Consider the following 27,892-nt stretch of genomic DNA (forward strand, 5'->3'; position numbering starts at 1 on the left):
AGGGACTTCTGGGGCAGAGGGGACAGAGGCTGAGGCTCCTCGTCTGTCATCCTCCTACAGGAGGGTGGGGACCGGGGCACCCCGGGGCTGGCCCTGGCACGGGTGCGGGCGCCCAGCGACACCACCAATGGAACAAGCTCTAGCAAAGGCACCAGCCACAGCAAAGGACAACGGAGTGCCTCCTCCACCTACCACCGCCAGCGCAGGCATAGCGACTTCTGTGAGTATGGCCCCGCTCCCCCACACACCATCCTGGGCCCCAAGGCCTCAGACCTGTATTACATCAGGGTTGTCTGGACCACAGGCAACAGAAACCCCTGCTCGAGCCAGCTGCAGAGAAGGGAGGAATTTCATATTAAGATACAGGGACATTATAGGGAACTTGGAGGCGGGAACACACAGCCAGGGTCAGGAAGGGACTGGAAACTGAAAAAGCAGCCAGAGCAGATACTCTCTGTTTCTTGCTTCCTCTTTGTTCCTCTGGCTTTTCCTTTCTCTCTTACGTATCTCACCTTATCTTTTTCCCAGTCTCTCCCCTTCCGTCTCCCAACTCCAGTTTAAAGACCCGCCCAAGTGATAGCTGGAATCCCTTTGTTCCACCTGTCAGGGATAGAGCTCTCACAGTCAGGGTCCACTTGGGATCAGGACATAGGAGGACACATTGCACAAAGTGGCTGCTGAGAGCCTGCCCTCTGGCTCTCCTCCACACTGAAAATTTGAAAGGCCCTTCCTAGTGGAAAGGGGCTGGGCAGACACCCACCTGTACCCACATTCTGTAACTGAAAGATATCACCCACAGAAGATAGAGCAGACCACCACCACCACAGATTAGGCGTGGAAACTCCCAAGAGGTCTCTTACCCACACCCTCCTCAAATGTGAATCCTCCCAACTATTCTTTTTTTTAATTTTTTAAGAGATTTTATTTATTTTTGTGTGAGAGAGTGCATATGTGCACTAGCGGGGGGAAGGGTCAGAGAGAGAAGCAGGCTCCCCGCTGAGCAGGGAGCCCGAGGCAGGGCTCGATCCGAGGACCCCGGGATCATGACCTGAGCTGAAAGCAGACACTTAACCGACTGAGCCACCCAGATGCCCCCTCCCAACTATTCTTTAAACAGCTCTTTTGAGAAATAATTCACATACCGTACAGTCCACCCATTCAAAGCGGACAATTCAGTGGTGTTAGTATCCACAGAGTTGTGCAGCTATCACCACGATCCACTCTAGCACATATGCATCGCCCCAGGAAGAAACTCCACAAACCCTAGCTAGCCATCAACCTCCAAACCCACATCCACCACCCAGTAGCCCCTGACAACGACCGATCCATTCCCTACGCCTACAGAGTCCCTATCCTGGACATTTCGTGTAAGAGGAATTATACAATGCGTGGCCTTTTGTGTCTGGCTTCTTTCACTTAACGTTTTCATCCACATGTTAGCATGGACGAGCACTTCATCCCTTTTAATGGCCCAGTAATAGTCCATGTCGTGGATCTACCACATTTTGTTTTTCCATTTGTCAGCTGATGGACATTGCATTGTTTTCGCCGTTTGGCGCTCGTGAATAACGCTGCTGTGACCGTTCGCGTGCCGGGTTCTGTATGGACGTATGTGGCCGTTTCTCTTGGGCATGTGGTGGGAGCGGACTTGCCGGCTCACGTGGTAACGCCGTGTTTAGCCATGTGAGGAACAGCCAGCATGGTGTCCGACTCCCCACTTTTTTGCAGCCCTTCTTCGAAATGCTTTACTCTGCGACAGGCCCTAGCATGGGGAGGGGGGTGTCAGGGAAACCCAAGCGTCGGTCCTAAGCAGGAAGTGTGGGATTCTGGATGGTCAAGTCATTCCCCTTCCCTGGATTTCCTTTATCCACCTATAAAATAGCCAGATTGGCACAGAAAGTCGCTAAGAAGCTTGTGACCCTGGTTACAACATATCACCTTAAAGAACACCCACATGGAAACTTTCTGGGCTTCCGGGGTTCTCAGAGGATTGTCGACGGGTGCCCCGTGTCCGTCATTGCAGAGCTTGTTACGGTTCTGGGACTTTGGAGCATGAAGGTTCCTGAGGATGTAACACATAGAAGTTTCGACTGTCCGAAGTTCGTGAACATACTTAAACCCACTGGTTCTAAGAAGATAATTTCCTAAGATGTTCCAAGGGAGCAGATTTGTTTGTTTTGTTTTTGAGATGAATACAGTCACATCCTTCAAAATTTGATAGTACAAGGAGGGTAGACAGTAAAGAAGTTTTCATTGAACACCCATCTCCAGCCCCCAGTTGTCCTTGGAGGCAGCCACTGTGACCAGTTTGGGAGAGATTTTATTCATAAATAAATGGAGTTAATCCCTGAACAGGGCAGGGGTTAGGGCACCAACCCCCTGTGCAGTCGAAAATCCACTGATAACTTTTGACTCCCCTAAATGTAACCGCTAATAGCCTGCCATTGACTAAAAGCCTCACTGATAACGTAGTCCATCAACACATTCTATGTTGTATGTGTTATATACTGTATTCTTACCATAAAGCAAGCTAGAGAACAGAAAATGTCCTTCAGAGAATCTTAGGGAAAAGACCTCTGCAGTACTGTACAGTATTTATTGAAAAACGTCCACATAGAAGTGGACCGGCGGAGTTCAAAGCCGTGTTTTCAAGGGTTGACTGTGTATAAAGAAAGATACAGAAAGGAGATAGAGAAAAAGAAAAGAAATGGGCGCCTGGGTGGCTCAGTCGCTTGAGCGTCAGATTCTTGATTTTGGTTCAGGTCAGCTCAGGTCGTGAGATCGAACCCTGCGTCGGGCTTCATGCTCAGCGGGGAGTCTGCTTGAGATTCTCTCTCGCTCTGCCCCTCTGCCACTAAAAAAAGTTAAAAAAAAAAAAAGAGAGAGAGATAAAGATGTATAAATACAATACTAACATATTCACATACCATAAAGGTAATGTTTTCACTTCTTAAGACAAATGATAGCCTTTTAAATGTTCATATATAAGCAAGTAAATAGAGATAAATAGAAATCTGTACGTTTCCCCTTTCACAAATGACAGCACACCTTAGACATCAGGCCCTGCCTTTTCTGCTTTGCAGTCTGTCTTGAAGATCACTGTGTCTTGGTATATAAGCAGCTTCCTCCTTATACAGAAATAGCTTGACTTCATTTAGCCATTCCCCTCCTAAGGGGCACTTGGGCTGCTCCCAGTCTTTTGGCCTTTAAAAAAAATAGCGATGCGGGGCGCCTGGTGGCTCCGTCAGTTAAGTGTCTGCCTTCGGCTCGGGTCATGGTCTCAGGGTCCTGGGATCGAGCCCCACGTCGGGCTCCCTGCTCAGCAAGGAGTCTGCTTGTCCCTCTCTCTGGCCCTCCCCCCGCCACCACATGCTTTCTCTCTCTCTCGTAAATAAAATCTTAGAAAAAAAACAGCGATGCAGTGAATAACCTACATGTGCATCATGTCATTTCCAAGGAGTTGGGGGGGAGGGGTCAGTGTGTGCATCTGTCATTGGGACAGATCATGTCAGCTTGGCCCACACAGAGCTTGTAGCCTATGTGAGGAATTCTGAGGTCCTAAGGATCACCCCGAGTAGGTTCTGGCCTTTCCAGGTGACGCGAGCCCTGACTGTCCCCTCCCTCCGCCAGGTGGCCCATCCCCCGCACCCCTGCACCCCAAGCGCAGCCCAACCAGCACCGGGGAGGCGGAGCTGAAGGAGGAGCGCCTGCCAGGCCGGAAGGCGGGCTGCAGTGCTGCCGGAAGTGGGAGCCGGGGACTGCCCCCCTCCAGCCCCATGGTCAGCAGCGCCCACAACCCCAACAAGGCAGAGATCCCAGAGCGGCGGAAGGACAGCACGAGCACCCCCGTGAGTGACCAGGGCTGGGGGATGTGACCGCCTGGTTCACACTTTTCGGACCCTGCTGTTCCCCATCCTGTTCCCCAGACCACCACACAGGACTCCCTGTTCTATCTGTTCATTCATTCATCCCATAGACGTTTCAGTGCTCGCTCCGTGCCCAAGCTTGTGCTGGATGCTAGCATATAAATTAGCCTTCAGTGTCAGAAAGAAACACTCTCCTTGCTTTGGGTAGGAGGGATTTCATACAGGGAATGAGGCACTTACAAAGTTGTAGGAAGGGCTGGTGGGGCAGGCAGTGGATTAGACCCGTAGGAGTGACACATCACCACCGCAGAACTGACCCACTGAGGAGGCTGCCACCTCTGAGGCAGACCCTAGCACTGTTGAATTCCAGAACACATGGTCTTGACTATTTCAAGTAATTCAAGACTCAGAAACACTATTCTCTCCCAGAAGGGCCCCTCGATGCCAGGAACTCTAATAACGGGCACTGAGGCTCTGCTGAGGCAAAGACCCTCATCTCATGACCTTGCCCGTGTAAGCAGGAGTCACAGGGGACAGAAAGGCCACTGCCACCCCAGTGCCACCTTCCAGATCTTCCCGAGTGCAAAGATTGGCAGAACCCATTCATATGCGGATCCTGAGCTGCAGAGGAATCTGGGAAATGTACTACTTGGCTTTCCTGCTTCTGCAGCTCCTCAAAAGAGGAGGTGTTAAGACCAGAGCTTGAATTGCACTGGTGAGCTGTGTGCCCTTGAGCAAGTGATTTCACCCCTCTGAGCCTCAGTGTTCCACCCTGTGAAATGGGCTCATCAGAGGACTTGGATTATTGTGAGGCTCTCGTAAGATCTTGGACATAAACTAACCGCCCACGGCATCCAGCTCAGTAAGCACTCAATACATGAAGGCTCTGGTTGTTGTTAAGGTAAAGCCACACCTTAAAAAGGTGAAAAAAAAAAAACAACAAAAAACAGCAAATTAGCCCCCCCACCAAAAGTAGAAGGAGGGAAATAAAAGTCAATAAAGGAATAAGCAGAGGTACACTACAGAAAACCAACAAAGCTACAATCCGGTTCTTGAAAAAATTAATACAGTCATTGAACCCCACGAATTACTAATATCAGAGATCAAAAGGAAAACTCTCCCCAACAAAAAAAGACAGTAAGAAGGTATTAGGAGCCACCTTATGCCAATAAATGTGGCATCTTAGGTGAAATGGACAGATGTCATTCAAAACACAAGTAACTAAACTTGCTCGAGAAGAAACAGAAAATCTGAACAGTCTTATGTTCTCATCCAAGACCTTGAATCCATAACTTAAAACTGTCCCACAAAGAAAATTCCAGGCTCTAAGTGGTGGCATTCTGCCAAACACTGAAAGAAGGAATAACACCAACCTTAGAGAAACTTCCAGAGGACAGAAAATGAGGGATCACTTCCCAGCACATTTGGGGAGGCAGCATAATCCCGACGTGTACTCCCTGACCCGAGGGGGGTCATAGTCCAGGGCAGGTGGGGATGGAAAGTGATCGAGGCGGCAGTGGGGGCCCCAGGAAGGCACCTGACTCAGCCGGCTGTATCATGAACTGACACCTGAAAGATACATAGGTGTGAGTCGAGGAGAAAGGTGGGAGGAATATCCAAGCAGGCGGGCCGGCCGTGCAAAGGCCAGGAGACTCCACGTGTGCCATGGATAAGTATGCTACGGAAAGCTTCACGTGGCTGGCCTGTACCCAGGTCGGGCAGAGCTGGGAGAGGAGTGGGCAAGGCTGTCCCCGGGGCACCGCCCCTGACCCGCTCTCCCTCAGCACCCCTGTCTCAGCTCCGTGACCCTTAGCCTGAGTTGCTGGGCCGGCTCATTAACCTTTCCTTTCTCCCGGAGTAAACCATCACCTGCTCAGTCTTGGCCCCAGCCTCGATCATAATGACGGAGGCCAGGGAGGATAAGTGGGGAGTAGAGAGGGGTGTCCCTCTGCCCCCTCACCCCCTCCTGGCCATGTCTCCCACAGAACAACCTCCCTCCCAGCATGATGACCCGCAGAAACACCTACGTTTGCACAGAACGCCCTGGGGCTGAGCGCCCCTCCCTGTTGCCAAATGGCAAAGAGAACAGGTATGTATGGAGAGGGGGCAGCAGCGGGGAGTGGGGGGTAGGGGAGCGGGGAGCAGGGTGTAGGGGAGTGGGGCCCTCCTTGATTGAAGATGATAACCATTGTGGGGAAGGGGTGCCGTGGGGACTGGGGAGTGTGTGTCGGCCCTTCCCTTGGCAGAATCTACCCAATGTCCTCTCCGCCCGCCACCCGACCCCCTTGAAAATCTTCCCCTCTTAATTAATTAGTTAGTCATTGGCCCCAGGAAAGCAGTCTGCCCTGTTCTCCGCCTACGAGCCTTGGGAAACTGAATTGATTTTTTTTTTTTTTTTGAGTGATCAATTTTTAGAACTTGAGAGAAGCCCCAGAATGTCACAGCTTCAACATCCTCTTGTTGGCTGGTTTTCAGACTAGTTTTCCTGAGTCTGTTCGGTCTCTTTCAGCTGGCAAGTGAGGGAAACCAATGCGGACTGGCTGGAGCATAAAAAGGGAATGAATCAGGGGCGCCTGGCTGGCTCAGTCGGTAGAGCACGTGACCCTTGATCTCAGGGTCGGGAGTTCAAGCCCCGCGTGGGGCGTGGAGCCTACTTAAAAAAACTGGCGTGGGCGGCGGGGGGGAGGTTGAATTAGTTCACATCACGATTCAAGTCCAGGAGTGAGGAGTGGGGCGGGCTTCGGGATAATGATACTCCCGCCCACCAGGACTCCAGGGCGCGACACCAAGGTGCACTCTGGACAACACCTGACAAACGCGTGTTACTGTTTGGTGGGGACAGGATGTGGAGTGGTTGAGAGTAGTAATTCTGTGGCTACTGCGTTCTGTGTTCAAATCTTGCCTCTGCACTCTGCTAGCAGGATGACCTCGGGCGAGTCTCTGAGCCTCGGTTTCCTCCTCTGTAAGATGGGGCTGATGTTCTCTGCCTCTAGGCCCCGTTAGAGGGATCCGGTTGGAGATCAGGTGCGTCCTGTGCCGGGCACAGGGTCTGTGACATAGAGGGCATTCGATGAGTGAGCGCTTATTTCGTGGTCGTTAAATAAAAATAATAGTGAGTATTCATCAAGCAGGAACTGTATGCCAGGGCTGTGTGTGTATTCGCTGGTTGAATGGCCCTAACAACTCTGTGAGGTAGATCCCGGTATCTCCATTTTACAGTTGAGGAAATGAGGCTCAGAGAGGTTAAGTAACTCGTCCAAGGCCACACAGCTGGTAAGTCAAGGAGCAAAGATTCCAGACTGACTCCAGCGTGTGTGTTTGTAAACACTATAGTGCATAGCCTTCCAGCTTTGGTCGAGAGACAGTGTAGCAGTTGGATTGTAGACTCAGCTGGTGTAACGAAGAGACCCCAAGGGACGGTGGCTTAAATGAGAAGGAGGTTTAGGTCTCTCTGATCGAGCCATCCAGAGGTAGGCAGGCAGGGCCCTCCAAGGACCCAGATTGTTCCTGCCCATCTCAGCCCGAGGCTCCAGCTCTGGGACTGAGGCCACTGCACCAGCCGCCACCATTTGTCAACCAGCAAGGAGGATGGGAAGAGTGCAGCGCAAGCTGCATGCTTTTTAGGGGCCTGCCTGACCCAGAAATGGGACAAAGCACTTCTGTTTGTATCCCATTGGCCAGAGAATAGTCACATGACCATCCCTAACTGCAAGGGAGCTGGGAAATGTAGTCTCTGGCTGGGTGGCCATGTGCAACACTCACACCCTTAGGAAGTTTGGTTACTAAAAGTAAAACTTGGAGGACAGATTCCAAGGGAGAGGTAGTGGCATCTGCCACAGTCAGAGTTTCCTCTTTGAGATCCAGGCTGGTCCTGGGGTCCTTGGAAGGATAGAAATTGTAGGTCTGGCCCCTCCTGTCAGGACTGGGAGGGTCTGGAGGAGGGTCCCGGGACGCTGGAGCCACCACTGTCCACACCACGTCTTGAGACAACTGGGAAGAGGGTCCTTTCTGACCTGTCAAAAAATTACCATAATGAGTTTAAGTACCTTTGATGTTCACATCTATTCCTATCCCGAGTTTGAAAAATGAAAGTTCAGATAGCAAAGTATTTGCAAAGTTGATTTGGTTCCTGAGGTTTGGATGGCAAATGGCAAGGGACTCATCAAAAAATATATCTGAACCTATTCCACTGCTGAGTTTGCAGAGAGGAGAGTTAGGATACGTCGGGAGTGGGTAGGATTTGAAGAAAGGACAGTTTGAAGGAGGGATGACTTAGCAAGAATGAAGAGTCCATAAAATAGCTGGGGTTGTATAGTACACAGCCTGCCAAACTGTACATGGCAGCCCTGTCTCTGAGCTCTGTTTTTTAATGTTTCTGATCTCAAGACAGGACAGTGAAGAATCAGAGGGACTGGGGCCCTGGCCTGCCTCGAGGCCCCACTCAGACTTGTTCCTTTCTGCCCACAGCTCGGGTACCCCACGGGTGCCCCCCGCCTCTCCCTCTAGTCACAGCCTGGCTCCCCCATCGGGGGAGCGGAGCCGTCTGGCACGCGGTTCCACCATCCGTAGCACGTTCCACGGTGGCCAGGTCCGGGACCGGAGGGCAGGGGGCGGGGGAGGCGGGGGTGTGCAGAATGGACCCCCCGCCTCTCCCACGCTGGCCCACGAGGCCACACCCCTGCCCACTGGGCGGCCCCGCCCCACCACCAACCTCTTCACCAAGCTGACCTCCAAACTGACCCGAAGGTGAGCCCCATGGGATGTGGGGGGTGGGGGTGGGGTGGGGGGAAATGGGGCCTAACCTGTCTTCTGCTCTGCTCTGCCTCCTGTACCCCCACATCATCTCCTCCTCCTCCTCCTCCTCCGTCACCCTTCACCTCCCTCCTCACACTACAGGGTTACCCTCGATCCCTCTAAACGGCAGAACTCTAACCGCTGCGTTTCGGGCGCCTCTCTGCCCCAGGGATCCAAGATCAGTAAGTCCCGTCCACCCTCTGCTGCCCCTGGCTCTGCTTCCCCGTCTGCATGTCAGACCTGTGTGTACAGGGGTGGGGGAGGCGGACTGTGCGCGCGCAGGAGGAGGACTGGTTGTGGGGTCCGGCTGTTCATTTTACTCATTTAATAAACAGTAGTCTGGCCTCTGGAGCCAGACTCTTAAGGCTCAGACCCCACCTCTGCTGAGTGACCCTGGGCAAGTCACTCAACCTCTCCGGGCCTTGCTTTCCTCTTCTGTAAGGTGGGGGTAGAAATAACAGTGCCTTCCTCCCAGGGTTGTCGTGTGGACTAAATGAGGTGATATATGGACTGAGCTTAGAATGCCGCCTTGGAACATGATTTGTTTATTCACTGAGCGCCTGTTGTGTGCCTGGCCCCATCTTAGACCCTGGAGTAGAGTGAACAGGATGTATAAAATCCGAGCCCAGGCAGAGCCGACATTCTCCTCGGAGATCCAGACAGTAAATAAGTACTGAGAAGAAAACTAGAGCAGGGAAGAGAGGTACAGTTTTAAATGGAGCAGACCTCACTAAGGAGGTGCCATTTGAGCAAAGCGTGAAGGAGGGGTGCGTGTGTGTGTCCGTGTCCTTCTACATGTAGGTGTGTGTCTCTGCCCAACCCCTTTCTCTTTCGTCTTCCAAATTCTTCAGTATCTTTCCTCTGACCTGCACTAACCATTTCAGAAGGGGCTCCCCTTCTGGGCATGGAGAGGGAGTTCAGATCCTGACTCCCAGCCCTCCCCAGCCCAGCTCCAGCCGGCGGGGAGGGACCGGGACCAGGGCTGAGGCACGGGCTGCCCAGAGTTCTGGAGGCAGTGGGTTGGGGGAGGGGGCGCCATATGTGCAGATTAGACACTCTGTCCCCCTCCCCTCCTCTAGGGTCACAGACGAACCTGAGAGAATCGGGGGACCTGAGGTCACAAGGTGAGTGCCTGTGCCTACCCCCCTGGCCGCCACACCAGCCCCTCCCGCTTTGTGTGCCTCAGACCCCACGTCTGTCTGCACCTCCCCTAGCCACCATCCCCATACCTTTAGATGGGACCTGAGCTGCCTCCTCCGGGCCAGCTTCCTGAACTCTCCCTCGGGCCCTCCTTCCTCTGCCCGGGCCTCTTATGCCCCGCCCCCCACGACTTCCTCTTATTTCCACCCCCATCTGTGCCCACTGTCCCTTGACCGTCCTTATCTCCAGCCTCTTCCATGTGTGACCGGCTCCTGCTGTTGCCACCACACCTCCCTCCCCCTCTCATCCACCGAGGCACCACTGTTGGCAGCAAGCATTACCTGTACAGCCCCAGATGGTACATAGTTTAGGCTTTGAGGCCCGGGTAATCTCTGTCATGCCTGTTCGGCTCTGCCGTTGTCCCGCAATCAGTACAAAAACTAATGGGCGTGGCGGGGTTCCAGTAACACTTATTTACAAAAGCAGGCAGCCCTGTACCTCACTGGCCCTGCTTCAGTTTGACACAATGCCCCGATGTAAAGCCACCCCCCGCCCCCCCCCCCCCCCCCCCCCCCCCCCGGCCCTGACTCCGTGCAAGTAAAGAACCTCCCCACCAGTCCCAAAGGTCCCAGGACGGACTCTCATTGGCTGGAACCGAGTCACATGTCCATCCCCAAGCCAATGCCTGTGGCCAAAAGGGTGGCGTACTCTGATTGGTGGGACCTGGTCATGCCCTCCCCTTTGAACCAATCATGGCAGCCAGGGAGGTGGCTTGCTCTCATTGGCCAGAACCGACTCACGTACTCAGCTCGGAGCTGAGAGGCGGAGTCAGCCGCGAGGAAACCCAGAAGACTTAAGTGTGCGATGGTTCTCGAGAGGAGCGCTCTTGGTACTTTAGGCGGGACGTTTCTTTGTTGTGCGGGGCCTCTCGCACGTTGCAGAACGTGTATCCGCCCTGAACCTAGTAAATGCCAGCGGCACCCGCATCCCAAGACGTTGCGCTAATCAAAAAGCCCCCAGAAATTTCCACATACCCCTTGGGAGCAGGTGATGGAAGGAGGTTGCAGGCGTCACTTCCACTCATATCCAGGAATTGAGAGACCAGGCGGCGCCTGGGGGCCGCGGAGGCTGGGAAATGGAGCCTCCAGCTGGCCAGCGATCTGTACGGCTGGATCTCTGTCACTGTCCCTGCGGTGAGAGAGGGTGGCGGGTTGTGAGGGACGTCTAGGAGTCTGTCCCCGGGTGGGAACAGTGGGTCGCCTCCCCCTCCTCTCCGGTCTTTGACCGCTTACTATCTTCCCGCCCCAGTTGCCATCTACCTTGGGATCAAACGGAAACCGCCCCCCGGCTACTCCGATTCCCCTGGAGTGTGAAGCTGACCAGCTCGCGCCCGCCCGAGGCCCTGATGGCAGCTCTCCGCCAGGCCACCGCGGCCGCCCGCTGCCGCTGCCGCCAGCCACAGCCGTTCCTGCTGGCCTGCCTGCACGGGGGTGCGGGCGGGCCCGAGCCCCTGTCCCACTTCGAAGTGGAGGTCTGCCAGCTGCCCCGGCCCGGCCTGCGGGGAGTTCTCTTCCGCCGCGTGGCGGGCACCGCCCTGGCCTTCCGCACCCTCGTCACCCGCATCTCCAACGACCTCGAGCTCTGAGCCGCCACGGCCCGGGTCCCCTCCTCCTCCTCTCGCTCGTCCCCTTCACCTCCGCAGCAGGGAAAGGGGTCAGGGAGGGGCGTCTCCCTCTGTCGTCACCTCGGTTCCCGCGAGTCCGACGTGGGGACAGAGACTGTGCCCCTGCGCTGTTCTCCGGGGCCGTTGGGCGTGAGAGGAGAGTGAGGGGGCCGAGCGGGGGGGAGCTGGCCCCTTCCTGGAGCCTCCAGCCGGTCCTGTCCTCCCTCACCCTGCCAGGGGGCACCCCCCAAGGAGACTTCGGGGGCACGGCAAGGGCAGAAAGGGAAACTGAGGAGACTCTTCCATCCCTGCCCCACCCCCCACCCCCAAGAGCTCAAGAATTAGGCCTTGGGCAGGGGCAGGAAGGGTTGCTGAGCCTAAAGACTGGAGAATGGGGGGGGGGGGCTGGGAGTGGGAGTCAGAGAGGCAGATTCCTTCCCCTCCCCTCGTGCTCGAACCCCACCCCCCTTCCTGCCCCAGGCTGGCGCGGGGCACTTTGTACAAATCCTTGTAAATACCCCCACACCCTCCCCTCTGCAGAGATCTCTCAAGGAGCTGCCACTGTCACCTCCGGTTTTTAAGTTATTACACCCCGCCCCCTCCTGTCAGCCCCCTCACCTGCAGCCTGTCGCCCAATAAACTTAGGAGAGTCCCCCTCCCCCACGCTGACCCCGGGCTTTTCCTTCCCTGCCCTCACCTGCGAGTGAGACGAGGAGGAGGTGGTGTGTGACTTTGGGCCAGTGGTTCCTCCTTTCTGAGCCTCGGTTTTCTCAGCTGCAGAATGGGTGTAGTGGGGGTGTGAGGGTCAAGGATGATGGTGGAGGAGGGCAGGCCAGAACTCGGCCTCGTCCACGAGGCCCCCGGTTCCTATATCGGTCCCCCATTCATCCACTCACGTGCCCACCCACATGTTATACCGGACTCTAAGCCACTTCTTACTCCAGTAGTACATTTATTCAATAAACAGTCATTGACCTGTGCCTACTCCGTGCCAGGCCCAGTGCTGGACACGGAGACGCAAGGAGCCCCTGTCTGTGGCGGACGTGGGTTCTGACACAAAACACTAGAGAAACCATTGCTTTGTGGAGCCCAGAAGAGAGCGGGAGGGAGTCGGGGAAATGGGCTTTGAAGGATGAATAGGAGTTGACCGGGTTTGGGGTATGCCCTGGGCAGAAGCCTGGGGGTGGGAGTGCATGATAGACCTTCAGAGAACTGTGGGTAATTTCGGTGTGGCTGCTGTGTTGGGGGTGGTGGAGAATTAACAAGAGAAATGTTGTATTAGGACTCATAATCCAGCTACACTTCAGCAAAAAGGTTATTCGTTTGCTTATGTTCCTTAATAGGGTGGGGTGCCTGACTTCAGGTATGGCTGAATCCAGGCAGCCGGCCATCTCATCTTGGCTTTTTTCAGTGTGAGTTTAATAGTTTCAGCCTGTAGTTTCATCAGGCACTCCCTGATGGCAAAGATGACCCCAGCAGTTCCAACCTCTCCTCCCTTTGCCTAGTTTCTGCAGCAGAAAGTTCCTCATTGCCAACTTCTGGCAAAAGTCCCAAGATGGACTCTTATTGGCCCAGAGAAGTCATGTGACCATCCCTGACCCAGTCCCTGTTGCTCTGGAGAGGCCAGGCCCCTGCCTGGAGCGGGATTGATTGATTGATTGATTGTAAAGACTTTATTTACTTGACAGAGAGAGACACCGCGAGAGCGGGAACACAAGCAGGGGGGAGTGGGAGAGGGAGAAGCAGGCCTCCCGCCGAGCAGGGAGCCCGATGCGGGGCTTGATCCCAGGACCCTGGGGTCACGATCTGAGCCGAAGGCAGGCGCTTAACAACTGAGCCACCCAGGCGACCCTGGAGCTGGATTTAGGTGGGTTGCTCAGAGGAAAGTCAAGGTGTCCTTAGCCAGAGGAAGGGAACAGAAGCTCAATAGAGCTAAGCAGTAGACGGCGGGGCGGGGGGTGGGGGGTTGTTCACACAGGGTCTCGTAGGCCAAAGGGCCAAAGCGAGCAAGCTGGGCTTTCATCCAAGGGCACTAAGGAGCCATGGAGGGTTGTATGTAGGGAAGAGGCTTAGTCTACTGTGCCTCAGGTGCCCACTTGGGGCAAGGTAGGGTCAACCCTTGTCTTGTTTTAGTCTTGGGGCTAATAGCAAAGTCAAATGAGAAAGAAAGGGGGGTAGAAACTGAGTGGTCACTGTTGAAAAATTCAGGGTCTGGGACAGAACCGCATTACTGTCTTATGAGTGAGGCCAGAATAGGGATCTGCTGACAGGTGTTTCTACTGAGTCAGGTGGCGGGCACCAACCACGCTGGAAATCTCAATCCCTAAGGGCTTCCTGTGTGCCCGGTCCTGTGATGGGGACATAGTGGTGGCCAAGGCAGCCCCACCCCTGCCCTCGGGGGGCTCAGTCCAGTGGAGAAAGCTGGATTTAGGTGCACCGGTGATGATCCAGAGTGGGCAGGGCTGGGGGCAGGCAGGGCAAAGGCCGGGGAAGGCCAAGAGGGTGCCTGTCCCAGGCAGGGAGCGCTTCCCAGAGGAGGAACAGCCCAACTGCCACTGGGAGAATGATGAACAGCTAGCTAGACATGGTGGGCAGGGGCTTGTGTTCAAGGCAGACGGAACAGCTGGTACGATGCCTGGGAAGCAGGAGAGCGAGAGTATAGCAAATGGCAAAAAAAACTACCGTGAGTGGAGTCGCTGGGAGAGGTGAGGCTGGAGGTGTTGGCAGGGCCCTGAAGGTAGTGGAGAGGGGCCCACGCTTTCTACCAAGGACACTAGGGAGCCATGGCGAGGTGGTGAGCAAGGGGGAGGAAGAGACAGGTTTATGTTGCGAAGGGAGGGAAGGAGACAGGTCGGGAGAGTAGGGAGGAGGTCAGAGTGGGACAGAAGGTGGGGAGAGAATGGGGTGCATTTAAGGCTTATGAGGCAAGATGGGCGGGACAGGCATGGTCGCTGATGGGAAGATTTGGCTCAGACGGTCCCACTGGAGTGCTTGTGGTCTGTGTGGCCTCAGGGATGGGGTAGGCGGGTGGAGCTGGGGTTAGTGATGCAATCTTCATTTGGGGACAGTGTTGGACATCCTGATACCTGACAGGTCTTGTCTTTCTCTTCTAGCCTTCCTGTTTCAGTAATCTCTCTGGGAACGCTTGGGGACATGCCCTGGCCTCAGTTTCCCCTCGGTAGAACAGCATATTTCCTGATCTCTAAGGGCCCTCAGGTTTGAAAAAGTGCCTCCTCCAGGTCCCTGGGGCTCTGTCTTCCACTTACTCCGCTTCACATTTCCTTCCGAAACCTTTGTCTCTTTTTGAGGCCACAACGCTGCCCCTGCTGACGGAGGCCTCAGCGTATTGGGTCGAGTACAGGTGATTGATGTAGCCAACACCCAATACGTGTTCAGATGCTTCCGGACTTCGATTACCTGCCCACCCCACTGCCCCTCCCCACCTCCATCCTGGGACCAAGCTCTCCAAAAGGCGGGTCCCTCAAGACTTCATGGGGTTGCTATGAGCCAAGGCCCAGTCTGGAGGAGGAAAGGGCATGAGCAAAGACGTTAGGGTGGGAGTAGCAGGGTGTAAGGAGCAAGAGTGTACAGAGGAATAATGGGGAAGGAACCGGAAAGATGAGCCCTCAGTGAACGGTGCGCATTTCAGTTTGATCTTGAAGAATTGCAAATAATAGGAGCGCATGCTGGGAGATGTGGGGAGCTATGGCAGGTTCTTGAACAAAGAAAGGGAAGTTTAAAGGAGCGGTAGCAGCTAAAGAAGGGTGAAGGGAGATCACACGGAAGGAGGCCAGTGACAAATAGCGTGAGGTATATGGGATGAGACGCACGGTAGGTCACAAACTGAAGGCCCGCGGGCCAAATTCAAGTTTCAGACATTTTGTTTGGCTTACGTTTCTCCCCCGTGTGGACCCCGTGTTTGAGATCTGAGTATGAGTGATTGGGCGCTGAGGTTGGGAAGGGGGCCACACGTCTCTGGGTCTCAGATTCCTCATAGAACCTGATCGGTTTTGGATTAGACTGTTCACGAACTTGGCCTCATTTTAGAGATGGGATAAAACATGAGTAGCGAGGGCAGGCCCCTTCGAGATCGCACAGCGGCCATTGCAAACGTCCCTCCTCCTCTTGCTCAGTAACTATCGCACAAAAGTTAGGGCCGCCATTGCTTTTATTTGTTGCTTTGGGTGTAGAAAAAGCAGGAGCTCCGGACGTGTTGGAGAGCTCTCCATGAGCCAGAGCTCCTGGTCGTGGGCAGAGCTCCGGGAAAAGGAGAGGAAGGTGTGAGGAGGTTCTTCATTGGCCAGAACTCAGAGGCTGAAGCCCATTGGTTGGAACTCTGGTTGGAAATGGAATTCCGAGATGGGTGGATAGAGCCCCCAGGTGGCCGAAACCCGTTACACGTGGAGCTCCGGGGGGCAAGGGGCGGGCCCCCGATGGGCCGAGTTCTCCCTTTAGCTGGGGCTCCAGCAGTCGGCGGCGAGCGGGCTGGACGCCTATTTCTGGGCGGGGATCATGTCGTCGATGGACTGGCCCTTTTCCAGCTTCTTCTCCATCTCCACCATGAGCTTCACACCGTCCACCACCAGCTGCACCTGTTCTACTTCGGACGAGCCCAGCCGATCGGCGTTGGATATGTCGAACACTGAGCCCACAGCAGCTGTGTCCACACCACCTGAAGGAGCAGGAGCATAAGGAGGGAGCAGAGGTTCAGGAGCGGGGCCCAGGATGCTGCCCCCGTGCCAACGGAGACGGCCGCACGTACTGGGTGCCTACTGTGTAACAGGTTACGTGCATTCAGAGTCTCCTAGAAGTCTATTCACGGGCTCACGTCTCCGGCTAATTTAGATACCTCACCCCTCAACCATCCAACATGAAAATATAGCATAGTGGGTAAGAGTGAGCCCCGGAGCCAGGCTGCCTGGGGTTGAACCCTGACCATCCTCTCCTTTACAGATGGGAAACCGAGGTCCCTAGGGGGCAGGGGACATACACAATGTATATCATACAACCCTGACATCCTATCGATTCTTGTGAGATAAAGCGTGCTGACGCCCATTTACAGAGGAAGAAACTGAGGCTCACAGAGGGGTAGCCCTTGTCCACCCCAGAACTCGCGCGGATGCTCCGCCTCCCCTTCCGCAAAGGGCCCGCCCCCGACGCCGCGGTGCGCGGATGCAGAGCCGCACCTGTGCCCCGCTTCTGCAGGCGCAGACGGGTGAGGATCTCCTCGAACTTGGGGTGCTTGCTCAGGTGCGGCAGCTTGACATGCACGCCTCCACGCAGCCCGGTGCCCAGGTTGGACGGGCAGGTGAGCACGTAGCCCAGGTGCTCGTTCCACATGAAGGGGTGGCCGGCTTTCTTGAAGATCTCCTCAATCTGAGGTAAGGGGAGAGGACCTGGGGTCAGCGCCAGCGGGCGCCCCCAAATGCACCCGCAACCGGGACGGGGTTGGGAGGAAGACGGCGTGAGGACGTGGGTGGGGGGCGGATTCCGAGACGGCGGGGTTGGAAAACCGCGCGAGGGCTGGGCTTCTGAAGGAGCACCCAAGTGGAGCCTGACGCTGCGGGGGCTGGGCTGGAGGACGCTTCGGAGGCGGGCTCTTAGGGGCGGGGCTTGGGCATAGGGTGGAGCCGGGTTCCCCGGGGGCCGGGGCCTTGGAAAGCGGGTGCGGCGTGCACGGGGAGTCCCAGGTCCGCCGCGAGGGGCAGGCTACCCACCTTCTGCAGCCCCACGCAGAAGCGGCGGAAAACCTCCTTCATGTTGCCCCCCTTCTCCATGGAGATGACTCGGAGGTGGTCCTCCTCGTTCACCCACACCAGGAAGCTCTTGTTGTCATTGTGCCTAGGGTGGGGCGCAGGAAGAGGCCAAGGCATCAGCTCCGCGTGGCAACCCCTTTCCCGGCCTCTCGAGAACTCACCCACCGCTAGGGGGCAGCGGGCCTGAGGAGTTCGAGGTGGTGGCACGGGCTCCTCAAAATCGCAGAAGCTTTACCCCCGTAGACCCCAACGTCACAGGATCTGAGAAATTGCCAATCTTAAGATCAAGGGTTTTTAGGGTGTTCGGTCTTTAAACAGCATTAAATTCCAGACCCTTAGACTCTCATAATCTTTGAAGAACAGAAGCTGGGAATCAGAGTTGATAAATCTTGGAAGTCCTACATCTGGTCTCAGGAGCAACCTTGCCTTCACCTTGTGACGTCTCAGAAACAGAGTCTTAGAACCACAAAACATTTCGATCTAGAAATGTCTGAGACCACGGAATCACAGAACCTGGAATTAGCTTCCGAGAACCTAAAAACACTCAAATCTTGGAACCTTAGAATCATCCCATCTGTATATCTTAGAACTCACGCTCTCCAAATCGTCTGAAACCTAAGTTTCCAAAACCTTTGAAAATCCTTGACTATCACGATCGGGGATTCAAAGGTTCATAGAAACCTAACCAGCAATGATAAAAGATAAAGCTAATAGCCAAGACGTCGGGCACTTACTATATCCCAGACACCCTTCTCAATTACTGTGCTCTCCATTTTACAGATGGGGAACCCAGGGCAGAGAAACGTTAAACAATGTGCCCAAGGTCACACAGGGGAGGTGGAAGGCAGGGTCATTTTTCAGGGGCACCCGGAAACATCGTTTTTATGGTGTTGGCTTTGGTAGAGGGATGGGAGGGTAGTGGAAGGCCGGGAAGGGGGACTGGCAGGGGCTGGGGGAGAGGAACTCACCAGATGCCCCGGGCGTCGGGCCAGTCGCGGGCCATGCCTGAGGCCAGCAGCAGCGGGGACACGGGCTTGTCGAACAGAAAGTGATCATCGATGAGCTGCTGCTGTTCCTGTTCCGTCATGCTCTTCAGAGGGTAGTACTTTCCCTTGAACTCGCCGGTCAGGCTGTTGAGGGCTAAGGGGCCACACAAGGGAGCGGTCAGCAGCCTGCCCCACCGCACCCTGGGCGCGGAGGCCTGGGGACCCCAAACTGCTGCCCCTAAAGAGCCTGGGGCTTGGTCCTGTAGGGGTACTAATGGTGCCTGAACACTAGGGCGAAACCCAAATTCCCGCGCTCTCCCCAAAGCACGCTCCTCCCCTGCCTGAACAGACAGGCCATGTGCGCAGCCAGGAGACACGGATTCTCCTGTTCCCTGACGGTCACGCCCCAGGCCCCTGTGAACCACAGGGTGCTGGAGCCCCTCCGGCGGGCCAACAAGACAGACAGCCAACATGTTAGGAATTTGGGGAGCCATCAGTAAAAATTATTATAAAACAGCATCTATAGGATTTGTATATATTCATAGAGAGAATAAATGCATATTATGTATATGTTTGTATATGTGCATAATATCTATAATCTGTATGTATGTCTATGCATGTTATACATTTGAATATAGTGTACTATATGTTATATGTCACATACTATATACTGTATTATATTGTTCGTTTTTTTAAGATTTTATTTATTTATTTGACAGAGAGAGACACAGCGAGAGAGGGCACACAAGCAGGGGGAGTGGGAGAGGGAGAAGCAGGCTTTCCGCCGAGCAGGGAGCCCGATGCGGGGCTCGATCCCAGGACCCCGGGATCATGACCTGAGCCGAAGGCAGACGGTTAACGACTGAGCCACCCAGGTGCCCCTACTGTATTATACTGTTAAAAATAATTTATCTAGGGCGTCTGGGTGGCTCAGTTGGTTAAGCGACTGCCTTCGGCTCAGGTCATGATCCTGGAGTCCCGGGATCGAGTCTCGTATCGGGCTCCCTGCTCAGCGGGGAGTCTGCTTCTCCTTCTGACCCTCCCCCCTCTCATGCTCTCTCTCTATCTCATTCTCTCTCTCAAATAAATAAATAAAATCTTAAAAAAAATAATTTATCTAGGGGCGCCTGGCTGCCTCAGTCAGTAGAACATGTGACTCTTGATGCCAGGGTAGTGAGTTTGAGCCCCATGTTGGGTGTGGAGCCTACATAAAAAATAATAATAATAATTTATGTAAACTTCCAATTAAATAAATTATATTTAAAACACAGGTAATAAGGGGCGCCTGGGTGACTCCGTCAGTTAAGCATCTGACTCTTAGTTTCAGCTCAGGTTATGATCTCAGGGTTGTGAGACTGGGCCCCATGTCAGGCTCTGTGCTGGGTGTGGACCCTGCTTAAGAGTCTCTCTCTCCCTCTGCCCTTCCTCACTCTCTCACTAAAAAAAAAAAAACAAAAAAACCCACAGGTAGTAAATATTCAAAATGATCACTTCCTAATTATTTTACTACATCTTTATTATCTATGTTCTTGAAGCTTTTTCATCTCTATCTGATGATGGGAATACTATGTAACGATGTGTTACTGTGCATCTTTTCCCATCTCTCTATGACATCATGTTCATAGCTTAAGACTGGTCATGGTAGGAGAATTTATACCATGGAAACTGGCAGTCGCTGCAAATTGGGGCTTTTTTTTTTTTTTTGAGAGCTGGTTGTTAAACATTTACTAGGACAACATGCTTGGGAGCCCTGATGAGTCTACCTCCCAAACATACCCGCTTTTTCTCTACATCCCACAGCCTATCCCTCACCCTGGAGCCCAGACCACCGTGGTTGCCCCCTTACGGTCCCTCTGTTTCTACCTCTGCCCACAGTCTGTTCACTTCCACTCAACGGCCAGAGAACTCCATGTAAGTCCTGTGGACTTACTCTGCTCACCATCTTCCCAAGGCTTCCATCTCCTTCAGAGTCAAAGCCAAAGCCCTCTGGACGGCCCACAAGGCTCTGAACAACCTGGCCACCCATATTCCTCTGACCACATCTCCTCCCCTGGTCCACTCAGCTCCAGCCACACTGGTCTCCTTGCTGTTCCTCCAGCACACTTTCCCACCTCAGGGCCTTTGCACTTGCCACTCCACCCGCCTGGAATTCTTCAGGCTCCTTCTTTGTTTTTTAAAGATTTTATTTATTTATTCATGAGAGACAGAGAGAGAGGGGCAGAGGGAGAAGCAGGCTCCCAAGGAGCAGGGAGCCCGATGTGGGACTCGATCCCAGGACTCTGCGATCATGACCCGAGCCGAAGACAGATGCTTAACCATCTGAGCCACCCAGGCGCCCCAGGCTCCTTCTTGTCAACTGGGTCTCAACCCCTCCTTTCTAAGAGCGCTCCACCCAGTCATGCTATGATGCACCCTTGTTTCCTGGCTACATGGCATGTTGGGATTAGTCATTCTTTTGTTGGTTTCTGTGTTTCCTCTTATCTCCCCACCAGACTGACAGCTCTGTGAGAGCAGTGACTTTGTCCATCTTATTCATCATGGGAGCCCCAGCTCCCTACTCAGGACCATAACAACCGTCAATGTTTGCTGCCTGGCCGGCCGCTGGCTAGCTGACTGGCTGGCTGGATGGAGGTCAGGACCCTGGTACAGTTGAGGGTCTGCATGGATCTGCTCAGGGTGCCTTGACAGCACCCCCTGACTCCCACCAGGGTTAATGCTGCCAGCTGCCGGGTACCAAGCACCCTTGATTTATTTACCAAGCTCTTTCCATGAAGGAGCAGAACCAGAGCTGGGTGGCCCCAAGGGTGGGCGTTCTCACCTTCCACGGAGAGTTTCTCCACTGCCCGGCGCTCACCCCGGGAGCAGTGGGGGGGCAGTGTGTAGCCCTTGATGCTGCGGCCCGTGCGGACGCGGCTGCTGAGCACATAGTTGGGGTCCAGGTCATCTCCACCCTGGAGGGCAGGAGTGGGGGGGTCAGGGCTGGGCACGCTTCCGGCTCTGACTCTCTGCTACTTCCTTTGGTTCCTCCTTGTCCACTGGCTTCTTCCCACCGCCATCCTGGCTCCGCTTCTTCCTTCTCTGTCTCTCCCTCCATCTTTCTCCCAGCCCCTCGTCTGTCCCTCTTTTTTTTTTTTTTCCCTCCATACATCTCTTTCCCCATCTTTGTCCCCGCTTCCTGTTTCGTCTCCCTCCCTGTCCCTCCTCCCATCCGACTCTCGCTGCTCCGTCCCCGGTCTCCCTGTCTTCTGTGCCTCTCTGTCCCTCTTGCCCTCCATCTCTGTCTGTCTGAATGCTCCTTCCCACCTCAGTCCTTTCTCCCTCTCTCCCCCGTCCCTCCCCTGGCCTGGGGACAGCTGACCTTGAGGTTCTCATGGTTGAGGTCGGTCTTGTGCTTGTCAGTGGGTTTGTAACCGCCGTGCCGGTCCTGGATGATGGGGTCGAAGAGATCCTTGAACACCTGGTAGGACTCCTCGTCACCGGCCACACAGCCCACGGTCATGATGAAGGGGTGACCTGGGAGTTCGGGGTGAGGTCAGAGGTGCTTGTGCCCAGCAGGGAAGGCCCAGGCTCCTGGGTCCAGTGTAGACTGTATGTGCACATGCACACACGTGTGTGTGTGTGTGTGCGCGTGTGCGTGGGCAGGGGGCCACTCAAGACCTCTGGGTCAGAACTGCAGAGGCTGAGGGTTGATGGGGATGGAGAGGGAAGGCTGGGAGAGATCGAGGTGGCATCTGGGCTGAGGGAAAGGCTCTGGGGGCAGGGCAAAGGAGAAAGAGTCTCAGGAGGCCAGTTACAAGGTACTAAAAATATTACCACTTCAGAATGCCCAAATCACGGACTCTTCCTTCACCAAAAAATTTTCAGAAACGTATTAGACTATTGGCTCCCACAGATAATAAGAGACTTGAAAGACCCTCGTATTCCCAAATGGGGAACCAGAGGCCCAGAGCGAGGGGGCCTCCCTCCTCAATCACACAATCAGTTGGAGGCTAGGATCCGCTCTCGGGGCTCCGGTGTCCTTGGAGAAGGAATATCCCCCGCCAGACCCCGAGTGCGCACTTTGTCCCAGAGGCTGCTCCGAGCGCTGTATGTGCGCTGACTCTTTTGTTTTCACCCCATGGGTGCCCATTTTTCAGAAGTGGAACCTAAGGCCTCGGGGCGATTGAATGATTTCCCCACATTTTACTCGTGTGCGTTTGGGAGTGGTTTGCCACGCACCGGGTCCTGTCCCAAGCCCTTAACACGTGTAGCCTCATTTTTTTCTCACAACAGTCCCTTGGGTATAGCCCCCATCTTCCAGATGGGAAAACTGAGGCCTGGGGAGGTGGGATCAAGGCGTGGCAGGCAGCTTCCAGAGCACCGCACCCCCCGGACCCGAGTCCCTGTCCATGCTCCACCAAAGAGGCTTACCTGGGTTGTCCACACCTGTCTGGATGACATCGTCCAGGGTGAAGCCAGATGGAGTCTCCTTGTCCCGAAGCTTCTTGTAGAGCTCAAGGGTCAGCACCTTGGCCATGTGGTTGTTGTGCTTTTTGAGGTCAGGGTACTCCTCCTCAGGCTTATAGTTCAGCTTGAACTTGTTGTGGGTGTTACCGAAAGGCATGGTGGCGGTGTGGGGGGCCTGCTGGGCAGGGGGTGGGGGTGGGGAAGGTTATCTCGCATCCAGCAGAGGCCAGCAAGGGAACAGAGCAAGGCTTTGGGGTCAGACAGCCCTGACTGATGTACTGTGTGACTTGGAACAAGAAGGGTCCCGTCTCTGAGCCCCTGTGTCTTGACAGGAGGCCATCAGGACTCTGGTTAAGATCCCAGCTCTGCCACACCCTGACAGGTGACCCCGGACTAGTAACCTTGCTGGGGACTGTTTCTCCAGCCCAAAGATGCCTTTGGGACAGGGCAGTAATATTGGCATGGATAAGAGTGTAGGTTCTGGGCACCTGGGTGGCTCATTCATTAAGCGTCTGCCTTGGGCTCAGGTCATGATTCCCTGCTCGGCGGGAAGCCTGCTTCTCCCTCTCCCACTCCCCCTGCTTGTGTTCCCTCTCTATGATAAATAAAAATCTTAAAAAAAAAAAAAAAAGAGTGTAGGTTCTGGAATCAGCCTGGGTTTAAATTCCAGCTCAGTCTGTACAATAGCTGTGTGAACTTGGGCACCTGGCTTAACCTTTCTGTGCCTCAGATTACTCATGTGTACAATGAGGGTCATAATAGCCCTCATCTCGGGAGCGTAAAGGAGTTCATATATGTGAGGCGCTTGGAATAGTCCCGGCACATGATAAGCATTATTTTGCTTAGCTATTATTGTGATTACCGTTGCTATTATTTTAAAGATCTGTGTGAGGAGCGGGGGAGAAGGTGGGGGGTATTGCTGAGAACGAGTGTCTGAGCAGAGAAAGGACATTCTCTCCACGAAGGTTCTTGGGTGCTCAGTCAAGGGATGAGGAGCAGGGCAGAAGGGAAGCCTGGGTGGCTGTCCCCTCTGTTTGCTGACAACTCTCTGGCAGGGCTCAGTTGAGAAGAAAAGCCCAGCCAGAGTCATCAGAGCTGAGTTCAAATCCCGCCTGTGCCATTCCCCTGCTCTGTGACCCCAAGCCAGGTGCTCAGCCTCTCTGAGCCTCTGTCACCTGGAAACTGAGCCTGGCCCAGGGGTTTGCCAAGAGGATTCTTCTGGCCGAGGCACGTAGCCAGCCGGGCACACGTCCTCACACGGAGTCGGGGCCTGCTATCTGGAGGGGTGGCTGCCGTGGCGGTTATTATTACTTTTATTCATAAGACCCGGGAAGGAAGAGGGACGCTTCGGTGCTGCTGCTGGTGGTGGTGGTGGTGGTAGGAGCGGGAGCTCACCGGCAGCTCCAGGTACAGGAAGCAGGTAGAATGGTGGGAAGGAAATCGGCACCAGGGTGAGCTGAAGGCTGAAGCATCAGGCCAGGGGCGATGGGATTCATGAAAGGTCGTTGGAGCTACTATCCAGGGTTGGGGATTATTTATAGAGTCTGGCCGATTCCTCCTCCCCTCCCCAGCTGCTGCTCCACCACCACACCCCCCCACATTCCTGGGGCTCCATTTGCACCAAGTCAGCAGGCTGGAGATGGGTGGGCCAGGGTGGCCAGGAGGACATGCATCCAGGCCTGGGGCTTCAAGGGCTTCCAGCCCAGAAACCCCCCTTCAGGGTGCCCCACCCCCACCCTTCAAGGGACACTTTCAGCAGAGGGCACTGAGGCAAGGTGGGGGAGCCCCAGAGGTACAAACAGAAAGAGCCCCAGAGCCACACACACACACACACACACACACACACACACACATCACCAATAACCCCCCAGATCACACCGTAAATAGTCACACACATGCCTCCAAGCCCAGGGACACACCCAGGATACAGTCACCCAAGCAGGTGCCACAGAAAGTCAGACACAAGGTCACACCGTTGTGTGGGACACAACCGGGGACCCACAGAATTGCAAATGCAATGACCCCGCAAATGCAATGACCCCGCAAATGCAATGACCCCACAGACGGATGACAGGCAGACACCGCCCACGGCTCCAGGCGCCCCGTGCTGGGGACAAACCATCATGAACACAGGCCCAGCCTGTAGCCCCTTGGCAGCTGCCAAGGCTCCTTTTGTCTCCAAGGTCCCTCCCCATGAGCCTGTGCCACAGACCCTGTGGGAGGTCGGTGGCGGGGGGTGGGGGGGGGGCGGCTCACACGTAGCGGGGACTCCCAGACGTGGGGCCAACCTTCCCACACACTGACCCCCCTGCGTGTAGGAGGATATGGGGCAGACTCCCGAGACCAGATGCACTGCTGGCACCATGGGGGCCCCCAGTCTGGACCCCACCCTGACTCCCACCCCCAGCGGTACCTGGCTGGGCTGTGCGGAAAGGGGCTGTCTGTATCCTGGACGCGACACTGACCCAAAGGAAGGGCCTGCAGCCCCGGCCTTATATAGGGAGGCCGGGCTGTGTTACTGGCTGGGAGGGGCTGCCCCCGGGGAAGGGAACTGGAGGGCAGCTGAGCCTCTCACCTCACTGCCTGGGCACTGTGCCCACCCTGAACCCAGGCATGCCTCGCGCCCAGCCCCATGGCCTTGTATGGGCTGCCCCAGGGGCTGAGCCCAGCCCCCCTCCCCCATCCAGCTGATTCCCCCACCAAGTGCTGAGTCGGGCTGGCAGGGACAGCTGGCCCCCCGCCCAGGACATGAGACCCTGGCAGGGGACGTCCCAGGCACGTAGAAGCCACACCACTAGGCCACCAGCCCCTCAGGTGGCCAGGCCTCTCCTCAGCCCCCAGTGGCCTTGACCTGGATAAACATCAGGTCCTGAGCCCCGCCCCTGGGGAAACCTTGGCAATAGTCCCAAGAGGGCCAAGTCTCTGGTATTGCAGAGACTCGCCCCTCGTCACCCAACTACGGGGAGCGCTTGGCCAAAGCCCAGGACTGAACGCAGAACAGCTTGACCCCAGAAGCCCGCGCTTGGACGCGCTTTCCTCCTTGGGAGTGAGTGGGAGGGAAACGAAGGGTCGCCTGAGCTGAGAGATTCAAACCCAAGGCCGGTGCTGGAGGTGGCCGTCACCCTCCCCACTCCAGTCCGCCCCGGGCTGACGCTGGGAGATTTCCCCGGGCGGAGGGGACAGGGAGGGACTCATTCTGGAAGGGAGCTTATTTTTAGAGGGCGCTTCGCTGTCGCCTTTTCGAAGACCTAGACCCGAGGGGCTGGGGCGGGCGGGGGGGGGGGGGGTGTTAGGCAGGGACAGGTGTTGGGGGGCGGGGTCGCCACGTGTCTGGGTTAATTATAACCAGGCGTGTCGGGTGTCCCCGGCCTCGCCTCCTTACAAGGGCAGCAGCAGTCCGGGGAGGCCGCCCGCAGGGGAAGGGGGCTGGGCGGCCGCTCGGGTCAGGGCAGAGCGCCCGCCCGACTCGCGCACCTCCAGATCCGGGCGCAGCAGGAGCTCTCCACGCGGACCGGGGCTTCAAGGGCTGAGGAGGGCATTCCGTGCACGCGGGGACGGCTAGAGGAAGCCGTTTCCTCCGCCTGGGAGGCGCCGAGATTGCCGGGCAAGCCGGACGAGGCCAGGGAGCAGAAGGAGCCCAGGGAGTGCCCAGGATTACAACCAGGAAGAGGCCGGCCTTTTCTCTCGGGGGTTCCTCCCTCCTCCCGGATCTCCCCCATGTCCCCATTTCTTCCCAGGCGGGAGGGGTCTGATCTAGGGAAAGGGGGCCCTCCCTGCCTTTCCCCGGATTCCTGGTGGGGAGGAGGTGCTTAGAAAATTTCTCCTTGGGGCCCAGCCCCTGATCTCTCCACCCACTGTCCCTTCCCACCAAGGTCGGAGTGGCAAAGTTCTCCTTCGTGGCTAGGGAAACTGAGGCTCAGAGAACTAAAAGGAACAAGACTGGAATAGAGAGGCATGTATCATTTCGACAATTCTTTTATTTTTTTAAAAAAAGATTTTATTTACGAGAGAGCGAAGAGAGCACGAGCAGGGGGAGTGGCGGGAGAAGCAGGCTCCTCACTGGGCAGGGAGCCCGACTCAGGGCTCCATCCCAGGACTCGGGAATCATGACCTGAGCCAAAGGCAGAGGCTTAACCAACTGAGCCACCCAGGCGCCCCAACAATTCTTTATTAAGCACTTATGGGGGACACAGCAGAAAACAAAACCATTGGTCTCAGGGAGGTGACATGGTAGTGAGCACAAGCACGTAAATATATGCTGTTGTGGTGGGGTCGACAGGGCTTTGACAGAAAATCAAAAAGGGTAAGGGGTCAGAGTGGTGGCACAGCAGGGGAGGGCAGGTCAGGCTTCTCAGGGGAAGTGAAATCTGAGCGGAGATCTGAGGGAGAGGTGAGAGCCAGCCATGTGAGGATCTGGAAGGGAAATAGCAGGTGCAAAGGCCCTGAGGTGGGAGTGGCTTGGCAAATCTGAGAGGGAAGAAGCTGGAAGGCTGGAGCAGATGGGGCAGAGTGGAGAGTGGGAGGAAGAAGATGAGGGATAGGAGCCCACCTGTAGGACCCTAGGGACCATGAAGGAGTTTCCATCCCACTGCGAATGGATGGGAGCCCCCTGAGGGCTGTGAGCAGGGGAGGGACAGGATCCAGCCCAGCCCACTCCCCTGGAGCCCTCATAACCGCTCATGGGGATATTTGACATTCCTTTTGGCCATAGAGCATAGGAAGCACTTTCTGTGTTTGGGGATTTCCCACCCTATGACAGCCTCCTTTACAGAAGCCAAAAAGGTGAGAAATTCAGTTTCCCAGAATCCTTTGCAGCAATATTCCCGCCACGTGACTTGGACTGAGGGGCCCAAACACTCCAGCAGGACCTTGCATCATGAGCTCTACTCCTTTATCTTTGAGTCTCATAGAAACAGTTGGCCCTGGGGGGAGCCAAGACCCCCATGGTGTGTCTTCATCCCAACCCCCAACCCTCCAAAGCCATTAGTCTCCAAGACCTGTCCATCCCTCCTGCTACCCTAGCTCACCTCCTCCTCCACATTCCCTTCTGCCCTAGCCTCCTCCCTGGTCTGCCTCAGTCTGTCCCCTCCTACCTACTCCCTACCTTCTGACTGCTCCTTCTAGAACCTGCCATGGCTCCCCAGTGCCCTGAGGATAAATGAGTATTTGTTGACTAAGGAAATAAGAGTAACCTTATCAGTCAATTGGAAACCACCCTACCCAGCTTATGCAGAAAGGGCC

At 55.3% G+C, this 27,892-nt stretch overlaps 2 protein-coding genes across 6 annotated transcripts in view; one reads left to right on the forward strand and one right to left on the reverse strand.

The window, feature by feature from the left end:
* Positions 1 to 11,963, forward strand: part of MARK4 (microtubule affinity regulating kinase 4) — a 38,223-nt gene extending 26,260 nt beyond the window's left edge. For 3 of the 4 annotated variants that reach the window (XM_027617382.2, XM_027617381.2, XM_027617379.2), the window contains exons 12-17: positions 61 to 220; positions 3,631 to 3,848; positions 5,852 to 5,955; positions 8,334 to 8,612; positions 9,740 to 9,784; positions 11,109 to 11,963. In XM_027617382.2, coding sequence (XP_027473183.1) covers positions 61 to 220; positions 3,631 to 3,848; positions 5,852 to 5,955; positions 8,334 to 8,612; positions 9,740 to 9,784; positions 11,109 to 11,445 — 1,143 coding nt within the window. In that variant the 3' untranslated portion in view covers positions 11,446 to 11,963. Of the gene's footprint in view, positions 1 to 60; positions 221 to 3,630; positions 3,849 to 5,851; positions 5,956 to 8,333; positions 8,613 to 8,762; positions 8,843 to 9,739; positions 9,785 to 11,108 lie in introns of all 4 variants that reach the window. The other variant, XM_027617380.2, reaches the window with a different exon arrangement.
* A 3,650-nt stretch (positions 11,964 to 15,613) lies between these two features.
* CKM (creatine kinase, M-type) lies at positions 15,614 to 25,198 on the reverse strand. Of its 2 annotated transcripts, none has more exons than XM_027617383.2 (8): positions 25,065 to 25,198; positions 22,616 to 22,826; positions 21,564 to 21,718; positions 21,024 to 21,156; positions 18,188 to 18,359; positions 17,181 to 17,304; positions 16,650 to 16,839; positions 15,614 to 16,135 (listed from the first exon to the last, which is right to left on the reverse strand). In XM_027617383.2, exons 2-8 carry the CDS (start codon positions 22,806 to 22,808, stop codon positions 15,957 to 15,959), a joined length of 1,146 nt encoding a protein of 381 aa, XP_027473184.1. In that variant the 5' UTR covers positions 22,809 to 22,826; positions 25,065 to 25,198; the 3' UTR covers positions 15,614 to 15,956. The 2 variants fall into 2 exon arrangements, with proteins under 2 accessions (XP_027473184.1, XP_027473185.1); XM_027617384.2 differs by having other exon boundaries at positions 22,616 to 22,829; positions 25,065 to 25,191.
* Between the last annotated feature and the right edge of the window lie 2,694 nt (positions 25,199 to 27,892).

This window comes from Zalophus californianus, chromosome 17, assembly GCF_009762305.2.
Source record: "Zalophus californianus isolate mZalCal1 chromosome 17, mZalCal1.pri.v2, whole genome shotgun sequence".
Classification (NCBI taxonomy): Eukaryota; Metazoa; Chordata; class Mammalia; order Carnivora; family Otariidae; genus Zalophus; species Zalophus californianus.